The sequence below is a fragment of the Pan troglodytes genome, chromosome 1 (assembly GCF_028858775.2).
Source record: "Pan troglodytes isolate AG18354 chromosome 1, NHGRI_mPanTro3-v2.0_pri, whole genome shotgun sequence".
NCBI classification, from domain to species: Eukaryota; Metazoa; Chordata; class Mammalia; order Primates; family Hominidae; genus Pan; species Pan troglodytes.
Genome location: NC_072398.2, coordinates 5,833,333 through 5,845,949, shown reverse-complemented (window position 1 = coordinate 5,845,949; position 12,617 = coordinate 5,833,333). Strand labels below are relative to the sequence as shown.

At 39.1% G+C, this 12,617-nt stretch overlaps 1 protein-coding gene across 34 annotated transcripts in view; it reads left to right on the top strand.

The window, feature by feature from the left end:
• SDCCAG8 (SHH signaling and ciliogenesis regulator SDCCAG8) overlaps positions 1–12,617 on the top strand; it is a 262,440-nt gene that overhangs the window by 66,822 nt on the left and 183,001 nt on the right. For all 34 annotated transcript variants that reach the window (XR_010156597.1, XR_010156602.1, XR_010156600.1 and 31 more), the window contains one exon: positions 7,943–8,095. Coding sequence is in view for 30 of the 34 variants with exons in the window: in XM_054674794.2 (XP_054530769.1) it covers positions 7,943–8,095 (153 nt within the window). In the remaining 4 variants the exon portion in view is untranslated. The remainder of the gene's footprint in view (positions 1–7,942; positions 8,096–12,617) is intronic.

The following is a 12,617-nucleotide window of genomic DNA, read 5'->3' as shown; positions in this document are numbered from 1 at the left end:
AAATCCATAGCATCTTGCGTAGATCTCAACACATAATAAATAGGTACTCAGTAAATATCCACTGAGGAAGGAAATTGCAACTCAGTTCTCACTAGCACTCTACAGTTCCTTTATTCTTATCTTTCCAGCTTACCTACTTTGCCAGCAAAAGTACCCAGTGAAAATTAGGCCCAATCACACTTTTTTTTTTTTTTTAATGGCTAGTTCGAGCCTCCCAAGCATTGCTAAAGGAAGTCATTTAACAAAGCCACTTAATAGCGGGGCACAGTGGCTCACGCCTGTAATCTCAGCACTTTGGGAGGCTGAGGCAGGCAGATCACGAGGTCAAGAGATTGAGACCATCCTGGCCAACGTGGTGAGACCCCGTCTCTACTAAAAATACAAAAATTAACTGGGCATGGTGGTGTGCACCTGTAGTCCCAGCTACTCGGGAGGCTGAGGCAGGAGAATCGCTTGAACCTGGGAGGCAGAGGTTGCAGTGAGCTGAGATCACGCCACTGCACTCCAGCCTGGCAGCAGAGTGAGACTCCATCTTAAAAAAAAAAAAAAGCCACTTAATGAGTTCCACTGAAGAGTAATACTAGTCACCTTCAGTGGTTGTAGGTACTGTTGAACAATTCTTTTCTCTGCAGTTGAAGACCTTATATACTCTAGCCAGGAACTCCACTTTCCTCACTTTTCCAACTCCACTGCTGGCACCTCACTTTCTTCGGATGACCTACTTCTCACTTTACTAAGATTAGGACCAACTGACAAGAGCCTCCTCAGCATCTTCTCATCCCTCGAATGTCTCCTCTCCTTATTTCTCCTTTCTTTTCTGGCCCTCTTATTTCCCAAGATGAACATCTTTCTCCCTGTTTTTGATGTCTCCCACTTCTATGTCATCACATTTTTCTTGCATCCTTTGTCCTTTTCTCTCCACTGTTTTTCCCCCTCATCCTGCCCACAGCCTTTGTTTAAGTAAACAAAAAGCAGCTTTCCTGTGATCATCTTTCACTCCGTTTATTACCGTCCATTCCTCATTTCCCTGGCAGACATCTCACAACAGTTGTCCACCCTGGTAGCTTTCCTTTCACTTCTGAGTGCATCGCAGCCAGGCTTTGAACAAACTGTAGCCTGATTTTATGTTACTGAAGTGCTCGCTTCATGATCACTGGTCACTTCCTGATTACCAAACCCAGTGACCTCATCTCAGTCCTCATTGGACTTAAACTCTATAGATTTGGAACCCTGTTAACTGGCCTATCATAACATACCATCTCTTTCCCTTGATTTAGCTGATATATTACTCTCATGGGTCCACATTGTACCATTCTTGTCTACTCTTAAGTCTCTTTTAACTTGTTTCTTGGTTTCCACAAGTCTTAAGTGTGGACGTTCCTCAGAGTTAGTTCCCAGCCCTCCTCCCATGTTGCCTGGACTTCCTGGGATTCATTTCTCCTCACGTGGCCAAATATTACCAGTGAATACGCCCACATTATGCCTTTAGCTTTAACTGCTCTCCTGAGCCCCAGCCCTACGTGTTTTGCTGCTACTAGATCTTTTTTTATGGATGATACACTGCTGGCGTCTGAAACTCTACACAACCAAACCGTTCATTGGCTCCGCCTTCCCATCTACCACTCCTTTTCTTTCTACCATTTTCTCTATGATCGTCTTCAAACAAAGGCATCACCATCTTCACCGCAGTCCTGGCTTGCATTCTTTAAAACATCTCGGTTCTTCCCTATGCTTGCTCTTGACATTCCATCAGTTCCCAAGGTCTTTCTCTCTCTCTTCAGAGTCAAATTTCTATTTAACTATGCCTACCTTTTCATTCTTATACCACTGCCCTGGTTCAAGTCTTCACATCTTCACATGCTTTTTTTTTTTTTTTTTTTTTTTCAGAGACAGGGCCTCACTCTGTCACCCAGGCTCGGTGGTGCAGTCATATCTCACTACAGCCTTGCACTCCTGAGCTCAACTGATTCTCCCTCCTTAGCCCCCCAAAGTGCTGGGATTACAGGTGTGAGCCACCGTGTCCAGTGGTATACTTCACGTATTCTTATACCAAGTATGCAGACAATTACAATAGCTTTCTAATTGGTTTCCCTCAAATTTCATCTAATTCCAGCATACTTTTCACAGTGCTCTCATAACATTTATAGTTCCTGAGTTATAAATCTCCCTGTTTAGGTAGCTCCCCTCTTGCAGTAGAATAAAAGACAAATCTGGCCCCATTCTAACTTTGCTAGTCTTCTCTTTCACTCTACTCTTTCATGTCACCTTCACTGTTTCCAGAACATGACCTGCAGTTGGCCATTTTCATTGATTTGCTCATGCTGTATTTTTCTGCCTTGAAATAATCTATGAAGTATCTGTTCAATCTATGAGGCTCAACTCAAGTGGCAGTCTTCCTGAAGTTTTCCCCAGCCCCTTCTTGTTTGAATTAACTTCTTTTTCCTCTGTATTCCTATTGATGTGGTGTATAATTTTGGTAGTTGTTTACACAGTTTTCTCCACCAGAAGACCTTGAAATCAGGTCTGTGACATCTATCATTGTATTTCACACATGACCATTTACGTCTTAATTAACAATAAATGTTTGTTCAGTGGAAGTCAATTATTATTAATGTGAAATTTGTAATTAATTTTTTAAAAAATTTAATAACTGAGAGCAAGCAACACTATTCATTAGGAATCTATAGCATTTTCAGTAAATTAGTAATAATGAATGCAAGGACAAAATGTATTGCAAGTCTAGTAGTTTTTATCTAGAAGGTATGTTGAAACACACTAGAATTTTTGCTTTCTAAGCGCATTAAAAAGCACAATGTGCACATGTACCCTAAAACTTAAAGTATAATAATAAAAAACAAACAAACAAAAAAAACTTCAGCCAAAAAGCAAAAAGGTGGGGAGGTAAAGGGAGGATAGATTAAATACGTATGGCAAACTTGATGGCTATTGAAACTGGTTGATGGGGTCATAGGGGTTTTTATGTAAGTCTGGAAATTTTGATAATAAAAGTGGTTTGTTTGTTTTAAAAAAAAAAAAAGCCAGGTGGTATACATATTTTAATTTAAAACCCAACTCCTTATATTACTGAGTGATGAAATGGTTACTTGGTTTAGTTCCTTGACGTTTGTTGCCATCTAGTGTGGCATTTGGGTATCACATGCTAAGTAGAAGGAATTATATATTTACATTCTTTGTGGCAGTGAAAATGCCTGAGGATTTTATAAGAAAATAAATATGTAACTTGAGAAGTATATAATGCTGTGCAAAGATTCTTGTGTGGAACTACCTTGGATAAACTCCCTACTCTCACCACTTTCTAGGTCTCTGATTTGGTCAAGTTACTGAATGTCTCAAAGTACCAGTTTCTTCAATTGAGTGATAAGAACCAATTAAAATGTATTGAGAGGGTTAAATAATCCATGTATACCACTTAGCAAAGTATCTGGCACCTAGTAGGTGCTCAATAAATATTTTTGTTTGAAAATGGAAGTTATTTCAATTGGTGATAATTTTAAAAGAGGAAAAGAATTCACCTGGGACTAAATGGTGAGAAAAAGTAGAGGCTTTTGCAGTCACACCTTGATAAAGCTACACAAAGCAGATGAAAAGGTTAACCAGGCCTTAGGCCTGCCTGCTTGTGTTGGAAGGGAAATTGTTGAGAGGTATGTGTAAAGGCCTGAAGGCACAGGCTGTGGCATGAAGTTACCATAAGCATATCTGTAATGACATAACCCTCTAAGGAAAAAAAAAAATTTCTTTTTTACTCATAACAACTTGAACAAAGTATGTATTTCCAATTTGCTAAGACCTATCCTGCCATATACCTTTGTGGGTAAGTGGTGTGAACTTTTAAAAAAAGTTAATTATTATGTATACATAATAATTGTACATATTTATGGGTTACATGTGATATTCTGAAGATTAGTTTTTAAAACAGCAGCCTGGTAGGTTGAACAAATATTTACAAAGACTTTTTCTCCCTTTTCAAATATCCAAATTATTCTGTTTCTTGGATTACAGGGAGTCAGAAAGGCAGGAATTAGAAACCTGGATTAAAAATAAAATCAGAAAAGCATTGACTATTTGGTTATAGTCACAAGGATAGAAAATAATGCTTCTTGATTTGCACATTATCTGTCACAAAAGAAGTGTAAATATCTTGAAAAATGGTACATAGGGATAGACTGGTAAATTTCTGGTTAGCAAGGGTTTATAAATTAAAATCAATAGTTTGCATTATTCATAAGTTAGATGCTTGAAATGTGTTAATCTTTTTAATTTTGTGGGCTTTATTCATAAAAATAAAAATGTTTATAAGCTTTAAAGTTCATGTTCATAGGTGTGAGCTGTATATTTTTCATAAGATCTTAATTCCTTAGTTATGAATTATTCTGTCACAAAGATTTCTTGAAAACTAACCCTAGCAGCTGGGAAGGACTTTTATATGATCTACAATAGGTTTCCTGTTTTAAAATTTTAGTTGACTAGATATAAATTTTGTTTTCAAAAATGTTTTGACTGCCTAAGATAGTAGTGCCCACCCTTTGGCTTAATAAAACCAGGACTGGGAATATCAAGTCCAATAAACTGTGTTTGAAAAAAAGTGTTAATATGTCAACACAGAATGACCACAGCTAAAGAAATTTCCCAGAAAAGAAAAGGTACCTTCAGGAATGAGTCTGCTGGGTGGGGGAAATGTATAATTCCCCAACTTCCCAAGACCTACAGCCATTTCCACCAAGGAAAGGGCCGTGTTCAGGGAAAGGGAGAGAAGCCAGGACTTGGGAACTGCTGAGAGAAATAACAGCCGCAGGCCCCAAATTAACTTTGTCACCTATAAAGATCTATCATTTAATGGTAATTGCCTGTTTATAGCATTCAGTTACTATAAAATTATAATTTATAATTTTACATAAATTAAAATTATAATTTATAATTTTATATAAATTAAAATTATAATCATTTGATGGTAGTTGATTGTTTACTGACCTAGCCTTTGAGAAGTCAGTTATTATGTCTTTACTGAATGGTTATAGGGGTACTCAATCGACAGGGATTCTGAAACTAGGAGAAGAAACTCTAGAATTAAGAGAAAGCTTTAATGGAGATAGTGTATAAATAATTGTTTACTAGACCCAAATCTTTTAGTATGTGCGGTCCAGTGTGAGAGAGTTATCTTTAGAAAGAATAAATCATTTTTCTGATTCCAAGTGTTACTACGCTTTTCTGTTTTCTTCATTGTGACCGGACATATACGTTAAAATCAAAGCAAATAAAAGTAAAAGCTATTTTTGTTTGTTTGTTTTGTTTGTTTGTTTGTTTTCGAGATGGAGTCTCGCTCTGTCGCCCAGGCTGGAGTGCAGTGGCGTGATCTCAGCTCACTGCAAGCTCCGCCTCCCGGGTTCACGCCATTCTCCTGCCTCAGCCTCCTGAGTAGCTGGGACTACAGGTGCCCGCCGCCACAGCTGGCTAATTTTTTGTGTTTTTAGTAGAGACAGAGTTTCACCGTGTTAGCCAGGATGGTCTCGATCTCCTGACCTCGTGATCCGCCTGCCTCAGCCTCCCAAAGTGCTGGGATTAAAGACGCGAGCCACTACGCCCGGCCTTAGAAGCTATTTGATAATATGGAATTGTTGGTTACACGCTAAGAGACATCAGTAACCAGTTTTTTGTTTGTTTGTTTGTTTTGTGTGTTTTTTGGGGACGGAGTCACACTCTGTTGCCCAGGCTGGAGTGCAGTGGCACCATCTTGGCTCACTGCAACCTCCGCCTCCTGGGTTTAAGCGATTCTCCTGCCTCAGCCTCCCTAGTAGCTGGGATTACAGGCACGCACCACCTGGCTCAGCTAATTTTCATATTTTAGTAGGACGGGGTTTCACCATGTTGGCTAGGCTGGTCTCAACCTCCTGACCTCAAGCAATCCACCCGCCTCAGCCTTCCAAAGTGCTGGGATTACAGGCGTGAGCCACCACGCCCAGCCAATAACCAGTTTTTAACCTAATATTTTTTTTCAGTGTTTCGTTGCCCATTACTCATCATCAGCCATTGGTGGTGGCCATTCCTAATAGAGAGAAGACCATCCACAAAACCAAGGCCTCAGCAGTGGTTTTGTTTACATGATTTTACAGCTTCTCACTTTGTGCTTTTCACTGTATCATCCTATCTTGGCATTACACCTCTTATCCTGCCAGGATTATTTACTGTTGCTTGTTCTTTAGTTGATTGAGTTCTTTGAATTGATTCTGTAGGTGCCTTTCATGGTAGCCTGGTTTTAGATCTTCAGTCTCTTCTGCTGTTCCTATACTTAATGATGATGACTCCTGAGTTTTTGTTCAATTGAAAACTTTCTGATTGGATATATTGGTTTATATTAAGTAAGCATTTTGTCTATTCATACCAGTAGTGTTCATGATATCAGGGAGAGTTATGAACATTTACTAGATTCATGTGAAATATTTTTCACAAGAGCAATTACATTTTGAATCACAAAAGTAACTCATTCATATTTCAAGCTCCAAGGGCTTAAATTATAGAAAAAGTATGCCTTTTCATTTATTTTAATATCTAATTTAAAATTTCCTTTTCCTGGCATTCTCAGCTGGAATTTTGACTTGGGACTAATTCCCTAGAAGAATCACTTTTTACTCATTGTATTTGTTTATTAGTTAATCTGAGACAATTGAATTTTACCTTTATATTTTATGCCTGGGAGCGTAGAAACTTTTCAGAAGAGACCAAAAGAAATTGGAGTTTAATGCTTTCCAGATGAAGAGAGGAAAATTCACATATCCTAGATATTTATTGTCTGTATTTATTATAGCTTTCACCAGAGGGAAGCATAACTATGCATAAAACTTACAGTGCTTACTGAGGCCATTTCCATCTCCATTAAAATCAAATGTGACTATGAAATTTCTAATCATACAGCATGTAAGTCATATGAGACCTGGGGTTCTTTCTACCATTTCAGGGGAAAAGAGAGGTTGTGTGAGGTGGATATTGTACATAAAGGCCACTGGAATAAGACTATAAGATACTATAGTACCTTACTTTTATTAGGATTTTTAAAAATTGGGATTTTACTATGCAATCTGTGTATGTAACTAAATTACATTTGTACCCCATATATTTATACAAAAAAAGACCTCCCCAAATTGGGATTTTTGAAGTCATATTTCATTATTGGGTGTTATAAATAAAGATATTGTAAAAGTGGCCAAAATGAAGTTAGAGAGTTTTTATTTCTGGAAATGCAGAGTGGGAAATTTACAGTAAAGGACAATTATGAACTTTACCAGAAATGAAAGAGCCTTATAAAACTAAGTAGTGAATACTGTCTTGAGTCTTTCCATTTAACTTACGATTATTACATAATTTTTACTTCAGTTGTATGTTTAAGGGGAGTGAACTAAATTTTCTCTTAGTTATATTTAAGGAAACTTGATTATTATATAGTATTAAACAAAAGATGCCTGTGTGTAATGATATATTCAACATTTCATTTTAGTATTTTGATCTATCATTTGAAGTATTCCAGTAATTTTTATCCATGAGCAAATAAGAAATCAGTTAAATTGGATACTTACGTATTTCGTGTAGTATAAACATGATATATAATTGAAAATATTAGAGCACTTGGTGTTTCTGGTTCCCTTTTTTAAAATTCTGACTCATCTGTGGCCCTCATCAAGGTTCATTACCTGGATTTTGTCATTGATTAATTAATATGGCTTTAATCATGAAAATTGAAATATGTCAATAAATGTAACATTTGGATACTCTTTTAGGTCAATAAGTGGTATTGATAAACAATAAAAATTATTCTAATGGGCTTTATAGTGAGTTTTTGCTATTTTAAATATACTTAAAGCTTAATTATGTCATTTTGCCTATATTTTTTCCAAATTCTAACCTCCTCTTTCAATCTGTTCTATCCTGGCAGGCTTTAATCCAGTGTGACCAGTTGAGGAAGGAGCTGGAGAGGCAGGCGGAGCGACTTGAAAAAGAACTTGCATCTCAGCAAGAGAAAAGGGCCATTGAGAAAGACATGATGAAAAAGGAAATAACGAAAGAAAGGGAGTACATGGGATCAAAGGTACTTAAGGACTCTGCTGTTATCCACATTGCAGAAGAAAGGTTTTTTATGATGCCATTGATGATTCCATAGGCTGGAGTTCTTGAATGAACTTTAAATTTTAAAATCGTTATTATATAAGTAGTTAAATTTCATATAATTTAGAATTCATAAAAATGTTTTATCTTTTCATATATTTCTCAATAGTTTATGCTGATCTTTTCAAATAAAATAATCAGTTAGATTCCATACAATGAAATTACAAAATTTACTTTAAATCCTGCCATTCTGTTGGATTCCCTCTCTCGTGTTTCCCAGAGTCGTGCTATGAAGATACCCAGATTTTATTTCAACCTTGGCTAAATCAAGGAGAGATGACTTCCCCTGCATTATCTCCTACCCCTAAATTAAATATGCAGAAGATGAAACACTTGTAAGGAACTGAGTAACCAAGAAAAAGTGATTATGCACTCTGTATGAAATCAGTTCTGACAAATTACATGATGAATAATGACGGTAACCAGATGAAGGGAGAGATTTAAGGCAAAAGGAACAGATAACATGAAATGAGCAGTGTTTGAAAAGGAGTTCACAAACTAGAATACAGAGTTGAGTGGGACCTAGCTTTAAAATTGCTAACTAGACTCGAATTGAGCAAGTTGTGGTCCATCAAGTAACCAAAACAACTGTGTTACATGTTTGTTTTTAAAAGTGGACTCACAGCTTGTACTCTAAATGCTATCTTGTTATCAGATTCCAATGTGTGATAATTAACTTATTCAGTAAGTATATACTGAGTATGTGCTGTGTGCAAAGCAATGTGGAGGCCTAAAGATATGTAAAGAGAAAAATCACAACTTCTGCCCTATGAGTTTTAAGTCTTAATAAGAGTAAACTCAGGCATTTCCTGTAAATGTCCTTGTCTTCTTATCTATTTTTAAAAATTGTGTCTGTCAAAACCCTACTACCTACCTTCTCTGCCCTGGATTGGTGATCTCAGCTGGTAAAAATCACACAGCCTTGCAGATGACACGGCTGTAGACTCCAGGTCTTCGGTGTCCATGGTCCTTTCAGTGCTTTCTAGCAGTCCTCTTATGCCTTCCTCTCTCTTATTCATTCCACACTCAACAGATATTAACCAGAGGGGCTGGGAATGTTGTAGTCACAGGAACGATGCAGTTTCCTCATGAAGCTTACAAACTCGTAGGAGAAGTAGATGTTACACAAATGTTTTCATAAGTGAGTTTTCGATCATCATTGTGATAAAGCCATAAGGTTCGGTTTAGGATACCGTGGGAATGTGTAACAGGAATCTGACCTTGTCTAGGCAGTCACGAAAGACTTTCCTGAGAAAGAGATGTTGAAAATGAGACCTGAAAGCATTGATGAGTGGTCAGGTGAAGAGGAGAAGAGGGTTTCAGGCCCAGGAAAATAACACACCCAAGACTCTGGACCTGGAAAGCATCGCACTTTCTAGGAATTTGGAGAAGGCCCTGATGGCTGGAGCATAGAGAGAGAGGAGCAGAGTAGTGGGAATGAGTTTGGAGAGTTATGTTGGGATGGAATCATGAATGGCTTTAAAATCCATATGAAGGATTTTCAATTTTGTCCAAAAAGGGATGGAAAGCCATTGAATGGCTTTGAATTTGTCAGTGTCACGATGCCATTTATATTTGAGAAAAATCATTTTGTCAGTGGATTGGAAGGAGAAGCAGAATAGATGCCTGGAGATCAGCTGGAGGTCATTATCGTAGTCCAGGTCTGGAGGTGACTATCACAGTCCAGGTCTGGAGGTGATTATCATAATCCAGCTCTGGAGGTGATTATCATAATCCAGCTCTGGAGGTGATTTTCGCAGTCCAGGTCTGGAGGTGATTATCGCTGTCCAGGTCTGCAGGTGATTATCATAATCCAGCTCTGGAGGTGATTATCATAATCCAGCTCTGGAGGTGATTTTCGCAGTCCAGGTCTGGAGGTGATTATCACGGTCCCGGTCTGGAGGTGATTATCGCTGTCCAGGTCTGCAGGTGATTATCGCGGTCCCAGTCTGGAGGTGATTATCACAGACCTGGTCTGGAGGTGATTATCGTGGTCCCGGTCTGGAGGTGATTGTCGCAGTCCAGGTCTGGAGGTGATTTTCGCGGTCCAGGTCTGGAGGTGATTTTCGCAGTCCAGGTCTGGAGGTGATTATTGTGGTCCCGGTCTGGAGGTGATTATTGTAGTCCAGGTCTGGAGGTGATTATCGTAGTCCAGGTCTGCAGGTGATTATCGTGGTCCCGGTCTGGAGGTGATTATCGTAGTCCAGGTCTGGAGGTGATTATCGTAGTCCAGGTCTGGAGGTAATTATCGTAGTCCAGATGGGAAGTGATGGTATCTTAAATGCATTTCTTTAAAGACTGTTTCAAATCACTTGTTCTTCTCAAATTCTCTATAATACCATTTTTCCTCTTATTCTCAGCAGAGAGCCTTACTTAACTAACAAAGAAAATGGAAGCCGTTGGGTGATGACCACCTCAACTATTTCTCTTGCCCATGCCTTAAAATAAATTTTCACCTGTATTCCAACCCAGTCTGAATGGGAAAGGTGTCTTCCTAATCCTTTCCCCTTCCCATGGACCTCGTCTCCTTTCACCCCCTCAAGGAACTCATTCCATTTGTTTGTTCCACTTTTCTGAATCAATGTTTCCTTCACTACAGTCTCTTTCTTATCCTCAGGAAAATACTTTCAGATGTCTCTTACTGTTGAAAGGAACAATCTTTCTTCTAATCTGTGGTTCTTAATTTTTGGCACGCAAGAAGCTCTAAAAATCTGATTGTCCAAACAGTACCCCACACCCATTACATCAAAATGTCTGAGAGGAGCATCCAGGCGTCAGTGTGTTTGAAACTCACCTAGGTGATTCCAACGTGCAGCCAAGGTTGGAAACCACTTCAGTAATTCCATCTCCCTCTTTGACTCTTTCTCTTAATAGTCGAGTTTCTTGAAAGATTTGTCCATACATGTTGTCTTTATTTTGTCACCTCTCACTTACTCTTCAGCCCACTGCATTTCAACTTCCATGCCACAGCCAGTGAAATTACCATTGCTATGTTCACTGAAGATCTGTTTACACTATATTTACTGATTTTTTTTCAGTCTTATTCTCCTTAAAAGATTCTCTTTCCTTTTATGATTTCTTTGAATTCATATTCTTGATTTGGGAGAATGACGATGTGTGCTTTTTACATTACTCTGAGTTTAAAGTGCCTTTGAGGCAATAAAAGAGACACATCCAGAAAGCAGCTTGATAGGAGGTTCTGGAGTTTAGCAGGGAGCTAAAGATTTAGGTGTCTTTAGCAGTACTACAGCTTGAATTCCATGTATATATAGCCTTAGGACCTAAAGCTTCAAGACTAAAGCTATTTGATTTCTAGATCCTTAACTGTATACTGAGCTCCCAAACCAGCTTTACTTTCCACCTCCTATCCCAGTGGACCCACTATTTATCCAGTTATCCAGCACAGAAATCTTGTCACCCTTTTCTCCCCCGTCTTTCTCACCCCACACATCTCATCATCACCAGGTTCTAAGACTTAAGCCCCTGAGCATTTACATTGCCCTGTCTCTCTACCCTACTGCTACCATATCTCATCCTTGGATGGTTCCTATAGCCCCTGTGGTGTCCTTGCCTCCAGTCTCACCTCCTTCCTATCTGTTCTCCAAACTGCAGCTGGGATGATCTTTCTCAATATGTCAGTCTCTCGCTTTAAAAATCCTTCCACGTCTCCCTGCAACCTTGAATAAAATTTAGGATCCTTTATCATAGCATGAAGACTCTACAATATTGTTCCTCTCTTTGGCTCTCCAGTCTTATGTTCCTTCATTTTTCTTCTTTGCACCCTCACCACACTGACCTACTTGTGCTTCCCCAAGCATGCACATATGCCTCTCTTCCATACTGTTTTTTCCAGTGCAGGATATTGCATGTGCTTTGCCCTCTGCCTAGAGGAGTCTTCCTCTGCCCTCTTTAACTGATTCTTCAGAGTTGTTTGTTTGTTTGTTTGTTTGTATTTGAGACAAGGTCTCACTCTGTCACCCAGGCTGGAGCTCAGTGGGGTGTTCACAGCTCACTTAGCCTCGACCACTTGAGCTCAGGTAATCCTCCCACCTCAGCTTCCCAGGTAGCTGGGACTAGATAGGTGTGCCACCACGCCTGGCTAATTGTTTGTGTTTTTTATAGAGACAGGTTTTTGCCATGTTGCCCAGGCTGATCGCGAACTCCTGGGGTCAAGCAATGTACCCTCCTTGGCCACTCAATGTGCTAGGATTACAGGCATGAGCCACTGCGCCTGGCCCAGAATTTTTCTTGGTACCACCTCCTCTCAGCGCCTCCCATAACTGAATTGAGACCGTCTCCTGTGGGCTCCCATAGCTCACTTCATTACAAATTCATGTCGAATAGCTTGCCTCCCCTAGTTCAGTGAGTCCCTTGCATGTAACATCCTCAATGCCTGGCACATTCCTCTCATGTAAAATGTGCTCAGTATATATTAGATGAATGAA